The sequence below is a fragment of the Panulirus ornatus genome, chromosome 62 (genome assembly GCF_036320965.1).
Source record: "Panulirus ornatus isolate Po-2019 chromosome 62, ASM3632096v1, whole genome shotgun sequence".
NCBI lineage: Eukaryota > Metazoa > Arthropoda > Malacostraca > Decapoda > Palinuridae > Panulirus > Panulirus ornatus.
The window spans coordinates 10,336,581-10,354,235 of NC_092285.1; the positions used below are offsets into that span (position 1 = coordinate 10,336,581).

General features: G+C 46.5%; 1 protein-coding gene across 1 annotated transcript in view; it reads left to right on the top strand.

Moving 5' to 3' along the window:
- LOC139745701 (B-cell receptor CD22-like) overlaps positions 1-17,655 on the top strand; it is a 382,571-nt gene that overhangs the window by 292,583 nt on the left and 72,333 nt on the right. Inside the window, exon 2 of the mRNA XM_071656138.1 lies at positions 2,735-2,861. Within this exon, the coding sequence (XP_071512239.1) occupies positions 2,735-2,861 (127 nt within the window). The remainder of the gene's footprint in view (positions 1-2,734; positions 2,862-17,655) is intronic.

The window sequence follows — 17,655 nt, forward strand, 5'->3', positions numbered from 1 at the left end:
TGTTGCAGTGGGGATTGGTCGTTGCAGTGGGGGTTGTTGTTGTTGTTGCAGTGGGGGTGGTTGTTGCAGTGGGGGTGGTTGTTTGTTGCAGTGGGGGGTTGTTGTTGCAGTGGGGGGTTGTTGTTGCAGTGGAGGTGGTTGTTGCAGTGGGGGTTGTTGTTGCAGTGGGGGGTTGTTGCAGTGGGGGGTTGTTGTTGCAGTGGGGGGTGGTTGTTGCAGTGGGGGTTGTTGTTGTTGCAGTGGGGGTTGTTGTTGTTGCAGTGGGGGTTGTTGTTGCAGTGGGGGTGGTTGTTGCAGTGGGGGGTTGTTGTTGCAGTGGGGGTGGTTGTTGCAGTGGGGGGTTGTTGTTGCAGTGGGGGTTGTTGTTGCAGTGGGGGTGGTTGTTGCAGTGGGGGTTGTTGTTGCAGTGGGGGTTGTTGTTGCAGTGGTGGGGGTTGTTGTTGCAGTGGGGGTTGTTGTTGTTGCAGTGGGGGTTGTTGTTGCAGTGGGGGTTGCTGTTGTTGCAGTGGGGGTTGTTGTTGCAGTGGGGGTGGTTGTTGCAGTGGGGGTGGTTGTTGCAGTGGGGGTGGTTGTTGCAGTGGGGGTGGTTGTTGCAGTGGGGGGTTGTTGTTGCAGTGGGGGTGGTTATTGCAGTGGGGGGTTGTTGTTGCAGTGGGGGGTTGTTGTTGCAGTGGGGGGTTGTTGTTGTTGCAGTGGGGGATTGTTGTTGCAGTGGGGGGTTGTTGTTGCAGTGGGGGGTTGTTGGGGTTGTACGTCATGTGTGCTTTGTATGGGCAGGATATGAATGGGTCAGTGTCAGAATCAAGAAGGAAATTATCTACATATGGTGAAAGCAGTTTTGATTGGCTACAGCGTAGGATTTCAAGTACCCCATTAATCCCCATCATTAACTCGCACTCTCAGTACCAACATAGGATTTCAGGTACCCCATTAATCCCCATCATTAACTCGCACTCTCAGTACCAACATAGGATTTCAAGTATCCCATTAATCCCCATTAACACTCGTTCTGGCATTATCAACCATAGGATTTCAAGTACCCCATTAATCCCCATTAACACTCGTACTAGCATTATCAACCATAGGATTTCAAGTACCCCATTAATCCCCATCAACACTCGTACCGTCATTACCAAGCGTAGGATTTCTTTGGGGGAGATTTATCCAGGCCTCTGGAACGACACGGTACTGGAGAGTAATCCTAAAGTTGATCCAGCCCGCTCAGACAGAGCGGGGATTAATGATTCATCCGGGTTCGTAGGCGCTGCAAAAAAAAGTAATCGCGTTGAAGTAGGGCGTTAAGTAAAGGTCACAGAGTGGTGGGGGGGGGGGGGATTACTCTTAAGCTTATAAGCTTAAAGCTGATTCATGCTTATGTGTGGGGAAAAGCTTGACCTGGACGTGGTGGAGGTAATCCCCGGGATTTATAGGGATAGTACACGGGCGTGTACCTGTGGGATGAGGGATTACTAAGGGTCACTTGTACACAGAGGAGGTCATAGGTCAAAGATGAGCTTTAAGCTTGTTTGTTTGTTTTGTTTTTGTCGTTGGATTAACAAGAGGAATGGGTGAGGGAAGGGGGGGAAGGGAGGGGATTACAAGAGAGAGAGAGGGGGTAGGGGGGTGGGGGGCGTGCTGGAGCGCCTTGAATGTAAAGGTACGAGCCATGAGGGGGGGGTAATGACCTGACCTTTGACCTGGGTTAGGTCAGAGGTCATGGCGTCATGCTCAAAAGGGTCGTACCGTCTTAGTGCTCAAGGGTCGTATCGTCGTACTCAAGGGTCGTACCGTGGCAGTGCTCAAGGGTCGTGAAGTCGTGTTCTAGGGTCGTACCGTCTCAGTGCTCAAGGGTCGTACCGTCTCAGTGCTCAAGGGTCGTACCGTCTCAGTGCTCAAGGGTCGTGTGTACCGTCTCAGTGCTCAAGGGTCGTACCGTCTCAGTGCTCAAGGGTCGTACCGTCTCAGTGCTCAAGGGTCGGACCGTCTCAGTGCTCAAGGGTCGTGTGTACCGTCTCAGTGCTCAAGGGTCGTGTGTACCGTCTCAGTGGTCAAGGGTCGTGTGTACCGTCTCAGTGCTCAAGGGTCGTGTGTACCGTCTCAGTGCTCAAGGGTCGTGTGTACCGTCTCAGTGCTCAAGGGTCGTGTACCGTCTCAGTGGTCAAGGGTCGTGTGTACCGTCTCAGTGGTCAAGGGTCGTGTGTACCGTCTCAGTGGTTAAGGGTCGTGTGTACCGTCTCAGTGCTCAAGGGTCGTGTGTACCGTCTCAGTGCTCAAGGGTCGTGTGTACCGTCTCAGTGCTCAAGGGTCGTGTACCGTCTCAGTGGTCAAGGGTCGTGTGTACCGTCTCAGTGGTCAAGGGTCGTGTGTACCGTCTCAGTGCTCAAGGGTCGTGTACCATCTCAGTGCTCAAGGGTTGTAGACCACCACAGGTTGTAGAGGGTCTACAACCCTTCTTTTATAACCAATTTGACCTTTCTTGACCCCGTCTCTCCCCTAACAACCACAGGTTGTAGAAGGTCTTTGACCCCCTTATGAAAGCAGTGTGTGTGTGTGTGTGTGTGTGTGTGTGTGTGTATGTGTGTGTGTGTGTGTGTGTGTTAGAATTAAGGAAACCATCCTATTGCCTCCCCCTTCCCCCCCCCCCTCTCTCTCTCTCTCTCTTCTCTCTCTCTCTCTCTCTCTCTCTCTCTCTCTGTGACCCCTCGTGACCTCACGTGACCTCTCCCTCCCGCAGTTTGGGCAGTGACCGGCGTTGCTGGAAGGTCAAGTGAGCTTCCGTGTTACCTGAACCCGCGCACGCCCGGCGACCAACCCAAACTCATCCTCTGGTACAAGGAGGCTGTGAGAAGTCCGCTTTTTAGGTAAGTGTGTCTCCTGTGTATGTATCCGGGGCATGTATCCGGCCCCCGTGTGTCTGTTATGTAGGTGGCTTATGTATCTGGTAAGTATCCGGCCTTGAGGTAGGTGGCTTATGTATCCGGCCCTCGTGTATCCGTCATGTAGGTGGTTTATGTGTCCGTCATGTGTGCGGCACTTATGTAGGTGACGTATGTGTCCGTATGTAGGTGGCTTACGTGTCCGGCTTTTATGTAGGTGGCTTGTGTGTCCGGCTTTTATGTAGGTGGCTTATGTGTCCGGCTCATATGTAGATGGCTTATGTGTCCGGCTCATTTGTAGGTGGCTTATGTGTCCGGCTCATATGTAGATGGCTTATGTGTCCGGCTTTTATGTAGGTGGCTTATGTGTCCGGCTTTTATGTAGGTGGCTTGTGTGTCCGGCCCTCATGTAGGTGCCTTGTGTATCCGGCAGGTATCCGGCCTTCAGGTAGGTGACTTATGTATCCGGTGAACTTCCGTGTTACCTGAACCCGCATATATATATATATATATATATATATATATATATATATATATATATATATATATATATATATATATATAATATGAGAAATAGATAGAAATACATAGTTATAGAATGTGTGTGTGTTTGTGTGAATATATTTATAAGCGTTAATCTAAATATTGATTTAAATCGTATAGACAGAAAGACGGACAAAGAAACGCGAAACTCATTTGCATATTCATTGAATGATTAAAAAATGAACGGGTCGTTCTGACACACATTTATTATTTATCCCTTTATGATAACCAGGCGTGTGTACCCTCTCGTGTTCCAATGTTTATATATGGATTAAGATGCGGTGAAGGAGAGACGAGAATAGTGTTATGCTAAGGAAAGATAATCATATATATTTATTTATTTATTTATTCATTTTGCTTTGTCGCTGTCTCCCGCGTTTGCGAGGTAGCGCAAGCAAACAGACGAAAGAAATGGCCCAACCCGCCCACATACACATGTATATACATACACGTCCCCACACACGCACATATACACACCTATACATCTCAATGTACACATATATATATATACATACACAGACATATACATATATATGTATTGTTACGAACGTGTGTGTGTGTGTGTGTGTGTGTGTGTAGAGATGTCTTCCACTAAGAATGGCTGGGAGCTTCTGTTCTCCCATTTCATTTTGGAAGCCAAATGGTCGTTAGCCCTCTGAGTTGTCAAACAAGGGGAGTGTTGAACTACCCCAGAATGTGCGACGCTAGAATACCCACCAGCCAATCACGAAGTGCTCTTAGTCCCATAGCCAATCAAAGGTGGGGTTATATAGCGAGCTGGGCGGAGACTCTGTCTTGGTGATGTATATATATATATACACATAACACACGCTGGGCTGGCTCGCTCTCTCTCTCTCTCTCTCCAGCCCAGCGAGGTAAGTGGTCCCCCCCCCCCCCTGCTGTAAGCCTGTAAGCCCGTCATAATGATCAAAGTGTAATGTTATCGAAGAACTGTCATAAAGGAAAGAGATCTCCTGGCTTGAAATCTTATCTGGAATGTTAACTCGTGTACAAATGTTAATGTGGCCTCCGTACGCGACGGTACGACTCTGTCCCAAAGGTCGTTTTACGACCTCTGGACGAGGTGGTTGTGACGTGTGATGCGCTGGTGTTACGACCCTGGTCTTTGACCTGACCCAGGCCTTTGTCCTTGGGGGATGTGCTCAGGGGGTCGTACTTGAGTGTTCAAGGGTCGTAGCTTCGTGGTCAGGTGGTCGTAGTTATGTGTTCGATGGTCGTACCTCCGTGGTCATTCGTCGTACCTACGTGCTCAATGGTCGTACATTTGTAGTGAGTGGTCGTACCTTCGTGCTCAGATGGTCGTACCTTTGTGCTCAGATGGTCGTACCTTTGTGCTCAGATGGTCGTACCTTTGTGCTCAGATGGTCGTACCTTTGTGCTCAGATGGTCGTACCCTTTGTTGCTCGTATGGTCGTACCTTTGTGCTCAGATGGTCGTACCTTTGTGCTCGTATGGTCGTACCTTTGTGCTCAGATGGTCGTACCTTCGTGCTCAGATGGTCGTACCTTCGTGCTCAGATGGTCGTACCTTTGTGCTCAGATGGTCATACCTTTGTGCTCAGATGGTCGTACCTTTGTGCTCGTATGGTCGTACCTTTGTGCTCGTATGGTCGTACCTTTGTGCTCAGATGGTCGTACCTTCGTGCTCAGATGGTCGTACCTTTGAGCTCAGGTGGTCGTACCTTTGAGCTCAAATGGTCGTACCTTCGTGCTCAGATGGTCGTACCTTCGTGCTCAGATGGTCGTACCTTCGTGCTCAGATGGTCGTACCCTCGTGCTCAGATGGTCGTACCTTCGTGCTCATATGGTCGTACCTTTGTGCTCAGGTGGTCGTACCTTTGAGCTCAGATGGTCGTACGTTCGTGATCAGATGGTCGTACCTTCGTGATCAGATGGTCGTACCTTCGTGATCAGATGGTCGTACCTTCGCGCTCAGGTGGTCGTACCTTTGAGCTCAGATGGTCGTACCTTCGTACTCAGGTGGTCGTATCTTTGAGCTCGGGTGGTCGTACCTTCGTGCTCAGGTGGTCGTTCCTTCGTGCTCAGGTGGTCGTACCTTTGAGCTCATGTGGTCGTACCTTCGTGCTCAGATGGTCGTACCTTCGTGCTCAGAAGGTCGTACCTTTGTGCTCAGATGGTCGTACCTTCGTGCTCAGATGGTCGTACCTTCGTGCTCAGATGGTCGTACCTTTGAGCTCAGGTGGTCGTACCTTTGAGCTCAGGTGGTCGTACCTTTGTGCTCAGATGGTCGTACCTTTGTGCTCAGATGGTCGTACCTTTGAGCTCAGGTGGTCGTACCTTTGAGCTCAGGTGGTCGTACCTTTGAGCTCAGGTGGTCGTACCTTTGTGCTCAGATGGTCGTACCTTTGAGCTCAGGTGGTCGTACCTTCGTGGTCATGAGGGGGGGGTGGGGCTCGTCGTGCATTCGTGCTCAAGAGGGTCGTGCGTGCGTGCGTACGTACGTGCTCAGGGCTACCTCCCCTCTCAAGGGGGGGGGAGGAACCCCCTCTCCCCTCTCCCCCCCCAAAGCCCCCCAAACTACAGCGCGCGTGTGGGGAATACATCGGCTCGCTGTATTTTCCTGTAGTGATGATGGAATTTAGAACCGTTGTTCACAACCACAACAGCGAGGGGGGGGGGGGCTGTGCTTGTGATCATGCTGCTGAACATACACACACACACACTCACCTACACACACACCTACACACACACCTACACACACACCTACACACACACCTTCACACACACACACACCTACACACACACCTACACACCTACACACACACACACACACACACCTACACACACACCTACACACACACACACACCTACACACACACCTACACACACACACACACACACACCTACACACCTACACACACACACCTACACACCTACACACACACACCTACACACCTACACACACACCTACACACACACCTACACACACACACACACACACAGCACGTGTCAATTAAGAGGAGCACGCGTACGGAATACCTGAACAGAGGGGGGGGGGGGGGGGGAGAGAGAGAGAGTGAGAGAGAGAGAGAGAGAGAGAGAGAGAGAGAGAGAGAGAGAGAGAGAGAGAGAGAGAGGCAGACGCAGATGTGAAGTTAAGACTTAACATTGTCGTATTCAAATGTTATTAAAAAAAAGGATATATATATATATATATATATATATATATATATATATATATTTTTTTTTTTTTTTTTTTGCTTTGTCGCTGTCTCCCCCGTTTGCGAGGTAGCGCAAGGAAACAGACGAAAGAAATGGCCCAACCCCCCCCCCATACACATGTATATACATACGTCCACACACGCAAATATACATACCTACACAGCTTTCCATGGTTTACCCCAGACGCTTCACATGCCTTGATTCAATCCACTGACAGCACGTCAACCCCGGTATACCACATCGCTCCAATTCACTCTATTCCTTGCCCTCCTTTCACCCTCCTGCATGTTCAGGCCCCGATCACACAAAATCTTTTTCACTCCATCTTTCCACCTCCAATTTGGTCTCCCTCTTCTCCTCGTTCCCTCCACCTCCGACACATATATCCTCTTGGTCAATCTTTCCTCACTCATTCTCTCCATGTGCCCAAACCATTTCAAAACACCCTCTTCTGCTCTCTCAACCACGCTCTTTTTATTTCCACACATCTCTCTTACCCTTACGTTACTCACTCGATCAAACCACCTCACACCACACATTGTCCTCAAACATCTCATTTCCAGCACATCCATCCTCCTGCGCACAACTCTATCCATAGCCCACGCCTCGCAACCATACAACATTGTTGGAACCACTATTCCTTCAAACATACCCATTTTTGCTTTCCGAGATAATGTTCTCGACTTCCACACATTCTTCAAGGCTCCCAGGATTTTCGCCCCCTCCCCCACCCTATGATCCACTTCCGCTTCCATGGTTCCATCCGCTGCCAGATCCACTCCCAGATATCTAAAACACTTTACTTCCTCCAGTTTTTCTCCATTCAAACTTACCTCCCAATTGACTTGACCCTCAACCCTACTGTACCTAATAACCTTGCTCTTATTCACATTTACTCTTAACTTTCTTCTTTCACACACTTTACCAAACTCAGTCACCAGCTTCTGCAGTTTCTCACATGAATCAGCCACCAGCGCTGTATCATCAGCGAACAACAACTGACTCACTTCCCAAGTTCTCTCATCCACAACAGACTTCATACTTGCCCCTCTTTCCAAAACTCTTGCATTCACCTCCCTAACAACCCCATCCATAAACAAATTAAACAACCATGGAGACATCACACACCCCTGCCGCAAACCTACATTCACTGAGAACCAATCACTTTCCTCTCTTCCTACACGTACACATGCCTTACATCCTCGATAAAAACTTTTCACTGCTTCTAACAACTTGCCTCCCACACCATATATTCTTAATACCTTCCACAGAGCATCTCTATCAACTCTATCATATGCCTTCTCCAGATCCATAAATGCTACATACAAATCCATTTGCTTTTCTAAGTATTTCTCACATACATTCTTCAAAGCAAACACCTGATCCACACATCCTCTACCACTTCTGAAACCACACTGCTCTTCCCCAATCTGATGCTTTTACTACCTCTTCTCTGTTTACCAAATCATTTTCCCTAACCCTCTCACTTTGCACACCACCTCGACCAAAACACCCTATATCTGCCACTCTATATATATATATATATATATATATATATATATATATATATATATATATATATATATAAACAAGATTGAGCAACTGGTTGTTGTAGTTGTTGTTTAGGTGGTGGATTGTGGGTTGTGAATTTTGACGAGACCAGAGGATTCGTCAAAGTTGTGGCTGGACACATAATTGTGGCAGGATGTTAATTAAAAAGGGGTGGTGGGGTGGGGGGGTGTTGTTGTTGTGTGTTGTATGTTAATTATATGCTCGCCGATTCTGATAAGATCGTATCATTATCAGATAAGCTTTCTCTCTCTCTCTCTCTCTCTCTCTCTCTCTCTCTCTCTCTCTCTCTCTAGAGTGAGAGTGTGGGGAAGTAGCGAGTGTGGGGTGGGTGCGTGGGTGGGTGGGGTGGGTGGGTCCATACGCAACACCCGGGGCTCAATTACGGGTGATGTGTTGGGGGGCAAGTGCAGGCATTTACCACCAGATGGTGTTGCTCGGAGTAAGATGGGGTCTCTCTCTCTCTCTCTCTCTCTCTCTCTCTCTCTCTCTCTCTCTCTCTCTCTCTCTCTCTCTCTCTCTCTCTCTCTCTCTCCCACCTGGCTCATTATTACCGCACGCTGAGCAGTGTTTCCCAGGGGGGGGGGGGGGGGGCTGTGGATACGTAACATTAGCACCGACTTAATTTTAATTTACGGCTCCTTAAGCGTCCCTCCCTCCCCTCCCTCCCTTCCCTCCCTCCCTCTCCTTCCCTTCCCTCCCTCCCTCTCCTTCCCTCCCTCCCTCCTCTCCCTCCTTCCCTCCCTCCCTCTTGGTGGAGGGAGTGAGGTGGAAGAGAAATCCCCCCTCCCCCCCACACAAAATATCAAGCGTATCTGCGTTAGTCTTCCTTACCCACGTCATGCGTATTGCGTATGTACGCTGACCCACGTCATGCGTACAGCTTGTTTACACTTTCCCGTGGCATCCATCTCGGTGCTTAGCGAGGTAGTGCCGGCAACGAGCGGGTGGGTCTTCGATGGCCTTTTGCCACTTTGTGTACAAAATGATTATAATACAGGAGGGGAGCATGTAGAGAACTCCGCTGTTCATCGCTTCTAAATCCTACCTTGAAGAATGTGTGGAAGTCGAGAACATTATCTCGGAAAGCAAAAATGGGTATGTTTGAAGGAATAGTGGTTCCAACAATGTTGTATGGTTGCGAGGCGTGGGCTATGGATAGAGTTGTGCGCAGGAGGATGGATGTGCTGGAAATGAGATGTTTGAGGACAATATGTGGTGTGAGGTGGTTTGATCGAGTAAGTAATGTAAGGGTAAGAGAGATGTGTGGAAATAAAAAGAGCGTGGTTGAGAGAGCAGAAGAGGGTGTTTTGAAGTGGTTTGGGCACATAGAGAGAATGAGTGAGGAAAGATTGACCAAGAGGATATATGTGTCGGAGGTGGAGAGAACGAGGAGAAGAGGGAGACCAAATTGGAGGTGGAAAGATGGAGTGAAAAAGATTGTGAGTGATCGGGGCCTGAACATGCAGGAGGGTGAAAGGAGGGCAAGGAATAGAGTGAATTGGATCGATGTGGTATACCGGGGTCGACGTGCTGTCAATGGATTGAACCAGGGCATGTGAAGCGTCTGGGGTAAACCATGGAAAGTTGTGTGGGGCCTGGATGTGGAAAGGGAGCTGTGGTTTCGGTGCATTATTACATGACAGCTAGAGACTTTAGTGTGAACGAATGTGGCCTTTGTTGTCTTTTCCTAGCACTACCTCGCACACATGAGGAGGGAGGGGGATGTTATTCCATGTGTGGCGAGGTGGCGATGGGAATGAATAAAGGCAGTGTGAATTATGTACATATGTATATGTCTGTGTATATATATATATATATATATATATATATATATATATATATATATATATATATATATAATGTGTGTGTATATACGTTGAGAAGTATAGGTATGTATATTTGTATATGTGGACGTGTATGTATATACATGTGTATGTGGGTGGGTTGGGCCATTCTTTCGTCTGTTTCCTTGCGCTACCTCGCTAACGTGGCAGACAGCGATAAAGCAAAATAAAATGAATAAAAAAAAAGTATATATATACATATATATATGTGTGTGTGTGTGTGTGTGTGTGCAGGGAAGGGGGGGGGGCGGTAAGTAAGTTACGTTACTTATAACTTGAGAAGTTCCAGTGTCGTCCAAACACCATTACTACTGCCTTAATGGTCAAAGGAAAATGGGGGGGATGGGAGGAAGACGCCTTGGCGTAATTCCATTAACCACAGCTGCTGTGGTGGCAGGAAATGGAGTAGAATGGGTGGTGGGGAGGGATGTGGTAGAAGGGATGGGTGGGAATGGGTGGGTGGAAGGAAGAGGTAACTTGGGGTGTGGGTGGTTGGGGAATGGTCTCTCTTACATATGACGGTATTGGATTAAGTCGACTGGTAATTAAGGGATTGGAATGTATAGTTGACTGGTAATTAAGGGATTGGAATGTATAGTTGACTGGTAATTAAGGGATTGGAATGTATAGTTGACTGGTAATTAAGGGATTGGAATGTATAGTTGACTGGTAATTAAGGGATTGGAATGTATAGTTGACTGGTAATTAAGGGATTGGAATGTATAGTTGACTGGTAATTATGGGATTGGAATGTATAGTTGACTGGTAATTAAGGGATTGGAATGTATAGTTGACTGGTAATTAAGGGATTGGAATGTATAGTTGACTGGTAATTAAGGGATTGGAATGTATAGTTGACTGGTAATTAAGGGATTGGAACGTATAGTCGACTGGTAATTAAGGGATTGGGAACGTATAGTCGACTGGTAATTAAGGATTTGAACGTATAGTTGAGGGTATTAAGGATTGGATGTATAGTTGACTGGTAATTAAGGGATTGAATGTATAGTTGACTGGTAATTAAGGGATTGGAATGTATAGTTGACTGGTAATTAAGGGATTGAATGTATAGTTGACTGGTAATTAAGGATTGGAATGTATAGTTGACTGGTAAGTTTAAGGGATTGGAATGTATAGTTGACTGGTAATTAAGGGATTGGAAGTATAGTTGACTGGTAATAAGGGATTGGAACGTATAGTCGACTCGGTAATTAAGGGATTGACGTAAAGTTGACTGGTAATTAAGGGGATTGGAATGTATAGTTGACTGGTAATTAAGGGATTGAATGTATAGTCGACTGGTAATTAAGGGATTGGAACGTATAGTCTGACTGTAATTAAGGATTGGAACTCGTGCAGTCTGCTTATATATTTAAGGATTGGAACTATGTATATTCAGCCGATATCGAAGGGTCTACAACTATGTATATTCAGCCGATATCGAAGAGGTCTGGAATATCGGCATGTCTCAATGAAGCCAGTGGTTTCTGATCGGTGTTTGTGGTGTTCGCCAGACGACCCTACCCACCCCCCCCCCCCCCCCCCCCCAGTCTTGGATAGTTTGCAGCCCTTGTTAAATTGATCGCTAAACGACCCTCCCCTCCCCCCCCCCCCCCTTGTTAATCTCCCAGCCCAGGGGAGTTGTACTGTGGGATACGCCCATGTATACCCCCCCTTCCCCCCCCTTCCCCCCCTCCCCCCCCTTGGTTGTATATTATCATTAATAATTTGCTTTATTATTAATGATAACCATAGGTGGTGATTATCGCGTAACAAGGTCGTTAGGGACGAGGTGATTAGAGGGGTATTAGAGAGACTAATTATGTCTTAAGGTTGTATATTGTCCAAGACGGAGTTAACTGTGTTGTTCCATTATGTGTTTTGTTTGTTTATGTTTTTTGTGTGTGTTTTGTTGTGTGCGACTCTGATCTCGTTGGATGGGTTACTTACATGTGGTAGTGGTAGCAGTATGGTGGTAGTAGTGGTAGTGGCTAGGAGGAGCAGTGGTGATAAACCTTATCAGCCATGCGGTGGCGGTGACCAGCCGCGTGCCGTAGGCACACAGAGAGAGAGAGGAGAGAGAGGTGAGAGATGAGAGACCCGAGAGAGAGAGAGAGAGGGAGAGAGGCAGGGACGCAGTTGTGAAGTTAAGACTTAACATTGTCGTATTCAAATGTAATTAAAAAAAGGATATTATATATATTAGTATATATATATAATATATATATATATATATATATATATATTTATTTTTTTTTTTTTTTTTTGCTTTGTCGCTGTCTCCCCCGTTTGCGAGGTAGCGACAGGAAACAGACGAAAGAGAAAAGAAATGGCCCAACCCACCCCCATACACATGTATATACATACGTCCACACACGCAAATATACATACCTACACAGCTTTCCATGGTTTACCCCAGACGCTTCACATGCCTTGATTCAATCCACTGACAGCACGTCAACCCCGGTATACCACATCGCTCCAATTCACTCTATTCCTTGCCCTCCTTTCACCCTCCTGCATGTTCAGGCCCCGATCACACAAAATCTTTTTCACTCCATCTTTCCACCTCCAATTTGGTCTCCCTCTTCTCCTCGTTCCCTCCACCTCCGACACATATATCCTCTTGGTCAATCTTTCCTCACTCATTCTCTCCATGTGCCCAAACCATTTCAAAACACCCTCTTCTGCTCTCTCAACCACGCTCTTTTTATTTCCACACATCTCTCTTACCCTTACGTTACTCACTCGATCAAACCACCTCACACCACACATTGTCCTCAAACATCTCATTTCCAGCACATCCATCCTCCTGCGCACAACTCTATCCATAGCCCACGCCTCGCAAACCATACAACATTGTTGGAACCACTATTTCCTTCAAATCATACCATTTTTGCTCTTCCGAGATAATGTTCTCGACTTCCACACATTCTTAAGGCTTCCCAGGATTTTCGCCCCCTCCCCCACCCTATGATTCCACTTCCGCTGCCATGGTTTCATCCGCTCCAGATCCACTCCAGATATCTAAAAACACTTTATCCTCAGTTTTTCTTCCATTCCAAAAATACCTCCCAATTGACTTGGCCCTCAACCCTACTGTACCTAATAACCTTGCTCTTATTACATTTACTCGTAACTTTCTTCTTTCACACTCTTTACCTAACTCAGTACCAGCTTTTCCAGTTTCTCACATGAATCAGCCACCAAGCGCTGTATCATCAGGAACAACAATGACTCACTCCCCATGCTCTCTCATCCACTAACTGACTTCGATTACTTGGCCCCTCTTTCAGGACTCTTGCATTTACCTCCCCTAAACAACCCCATCCGTAAACAAATTAAAAACAACCATGGAGACATCACCACAACCCCTGCTGCCTAAACCTACATTCACTGAGGACCATATCACTTTCTCTCCTCCTACACGTACACATGCATTCATCCTCGATAAAAACTTTTCACTGCTGTCTAACAAGTTGCCTCCCACACCATATATTCTTATACCTTCACAGAGCAATCTCTATCAACTCTTATCATATGCCCTTCTCAGATCCATAAATGTACATACAAATCCATTTGCTTTTCTAAGTATTTCTCACTTCATTCTTCAAAGCAAAACACCTGATCCACAATCCTCGACCACTTCTGAAACCACACTGCTCTTCTTCCCCCAATCTGATGCTTTTACTGCCTTCTTCTCTGTTTACCAAATCATTTTCCTAACCCTCTCATTTGCCACACCACCTCGAACAACACACCCTATATCTGCCACTCTATATTTATATATTATATATTATATATATATATATATATCTATATATATATTATATATAACCAAGATTGAAGCAACTGGTGTTGTAGTTGGTTGTTTAGGCTGGTGGTGTGGGTTGTGAATTTTGAACAGAGACAGAGGATTCGTCAAGTTAGTGGCTGGACCTCATAATTTTTGGCAGGAATGTTAATTAAAAAGGGGGTGGTGGTTGGGGGGTGTTGTGTGTTGTATGTAATTATCATGCTCGCCGTTCTGATAGTCGTATCATATCAGATAAGCTCTCTCTCTCTCTCTCTCTCTCTCTCTCTCTCTTCTCCTCTCTCTCTCTCTCTCTCTCTCTCTCTTCTCTCTCTCTGTCTCTCTCTCTTAGAGTGAGCGTGTGGGGAAGTTCAGTAGCGGGTGTGTGGGTGTGGGTGGCGTGGGTGGGGTGGGTGCGTGGGTGTGGGTGGGTGCGTCCATACGCAACACCCCGGGGCTCAATTACGGGTGATGTGTTGGGGGGCAAGTGCAGGCATTTACTCACCAGATGTGTTGCTCGGAGGAGGAATGGGGGGGGGGCTCTCTCCTCTCTCTCTCTCTCTCTCTCTCTCATCTCTCTCTCTCTCTCTCTCTCTCTCTCTCTCCCACCTGGCTCATTATTATCGCACGCTGTGCAGTGTTTCCCAGGGGGGGGGGGGGGGGGGGGTCTGTGGCTACGTAACATTAGCACCGACTTAATTTTAATTTACGGCTCCTTAAGCGTCCCTCCCTCCCTTCCCCTCCCTCCCTCCTTCCTTCCCTCCCTCCCACTTGGTGGAGGGAGTGAGGTGGAAGAGACATCCCCCCCCTCCCTTTCCCCGCCCCACACAAAATATCAAGCGTATCTGCGTTAGTCTTCCTTCCCCACGTCATGCGTATTGCGTATGTACGCTGACCCACGTCATGCGTACAGCTTGTTTACACTTTCCCGTGGCATCCATCTCGGTGCTTAGCGAGGTAGTGCCGGCAACGAGCGGGTGGATCTTCGATGGCCTTTTGCCACTTTGTGTACAAAATGATTATAATACAGGAGGGGAGCATGTAGAGAACTCCGCTCTTCATCGCTTCTAAATCCTACCTTGAAGAATGTGTGGAAGTCGAGAACATTATCTCGGAGAGCAAAAATGGGTATGTTTGAAGGAATAGTGGTTCCAACAATGTTGTATGGTTGCGAGGCGTGGGCTATGGATAGAGTTGTGCGCAGGAGGATGGATGTGCTGGAAATGAGATGTTTGAGGACAATGTGTGGTGTGAGGTGGTTTGATCGAGTAAGTAACGTAAAGGTAAGAGAGATGTGTGGAAATAAAAAGAGCGTGGTTGAGAGAGCAGAAGAGGGTGTTTTGAAGTGGTTTGGGCACATAGAGAGAATGAGTGAGGAAAGATTGACCAAGAGGATATATGTGTCGGAGGTGGAGAGAACGAGGAGAAGGAGAAGACCAAATTGGAGATGGAAGGATGGAGCGAAAAAGATTGTGAGTGATCGGGGCCTGAACATGCAGGAGGGTGAAAGAAGGGCAAGGAATAGAGTGAATTGGATCGATGTGGTATACCGGGGTCGACGTGCTGTCAATGGATTGAACCAGGGCATGTGAAGCGTATGGGGTAAACCATGGAAAGTTGTGTGGGGCCTGGGTGTGGAAAGGGAGCTGTGGTTTCGGTGCATTATTACATGACAGCTAGAGACTTGAGTGTGAACGAATGTGGCCTTTGTTGTCTTTTCCTAGCACTACCTCGCACACATGAGGAGGGAGGGGGATGTTATTCCATGTGTGGCGAGGTGGCGATGGGAATGAATAAAGGCAGACAGTGTGAATTATGTACATATGTATATGTCTGTGTATATATATATATATATATATATATATATATATATATATATATATATATATATATATAATGTGTGTGTATATACGTTGAGAAGTATAGGTATGTATATTTGTATATGTGGACGTGTATGTATATACATGTGTATGTGGGTGGGTTGGGCCATTCTTTCGTCTGTTTCCTTGCGCTACCTCGCTAACGTGGCAGACAGCGATAAAGCAAAATAAAATGAATAAAAAAAAAAGTATATATATACATATATATATGTGTGTGTGTGTGCAGGGAAGGGGGGGGGGCGGTAAGTAAGTTACGTTACTTATAACTTGAGAAGTTCCAGTGTCGTCCAAACACCATTACTACTGCCTTAATGGTCAAAGGAAAATGGGGGGGATGGGAGGAAGACGCCTTGGCGTAATTCCATTAACCACAGCTGCTGTGGTGGCAGGAAATGGAGTAGAATGGGTGGTGGGGAGGGATGTGGTAGAAGGGATGGGTGGGAATGGGTGGGTGGAAGGAAGAGGTAACTTGGGGTGTGGGTGGTTGGGGAATGGGGTCTCTTACATATGACGGTATTGGATTAAGTCGACTGGTAATTAAGGGATTGGAATGTATAGTTGACTGGTAATTAAGGGATTGGATATAGTTGACTGGTAATTAAAGGATTGGAATGTATAGTTGACTGGTAATTAAGGGATTGGAATGTATAGTTGACTGGTAATTAAGGGATTGGAATGTATAGTTGACTGGTAATTAAGGGATTGGAATGTATAGTTGACTGGTAATTATGGGATTGGAATGTATAGTTGACTGGTAATTAAGGGATTGGAATGTGTAGTCGACTGGTAATTATGGGATTGGAATGTATAGTTGACTGGTAATTAAGGGATTGGAATGTATAGTTGACTGGTAATTAAGGGATTGGAATGTATAGTCGACTGGTATTTAAGGGATTGGAATGTATAGTTGACTGGTAATTAAGGGATTGGTACGTATAGTCGAATGGTAATTAAGGGATTGGAACGTATAGTCGACTGGTAATTAAGGGATTGGAATGTATAGTTGATTGGTAATTAAGGGACTGGAATGTATAGTTGACTGGTAATTAAGGGATTGGAATGTATAGTCGACTGGTAATTAAGGGATTGGAACGTATAGTTGACTGGTAATTAAGGGACTGGAATGTATAGTCGACTGGTATTTAAGGGATTGGAATGTATAGTTGACTGGTAATTAAGGGATTGGTACGTATAGTCGAATGGTAATTAAGGGATTGGAACGTATAGTCGACTGGTATTTAAGGGATTGGAATGTATAGTTGATTGGTAATTAAGGGACTGGAATGTATAGTTGACTGGTAATTAAGGGATTGGAATGTATAGTCGACTGGTAATTAAGGGATTGGAACGTATAGTTGACTGGTAATTAAGGGATTGGAACTCGTGCAGTCTGCTTATATATTTAAGGGATTGGAACTATGTATATTCAGCCGATATCGAAGGGTCTACAACTATGTATATTCAGCCGATATCGAAGAGGTCTGGAATATCGGCATGTCTCAATGAAGCCAGTGGTTTCTGATCGGTGTTTGTGGTGTTCGCCAGACGACCCTACCCACCCCCCCCCCCCCCAGTCTTGGATAGTTTGCAGCCCTTGTTAAATTGATCGCTAAACGACCCTCCCCTCCCCCCCCCCTTGTTAATCTCCCAGCCCAGGGGAGTTGTACTGTGGGATACGCCCATGTATACCCCCCCTTTCCCCCCCTTCCCCCCCTCCCCCCCCTTGGTTGTATATTATCATTAATAATTTGCTTTATTATTAATGATAACCATAGGTGGTGATTATCGCGTAACAAGGTCGTTAGGGACGAGGTGATTAGAGGGGTATTAGAGAGACTAATTATGTCTTAAGGTTGTTTATTGGCCAAGACGGAGTTAACTGTGTTGTTCCATTATGTGTTTTTTTTGTTTGTTTTTTGTTTGTGTTTTGTTGTGTGCGACCTG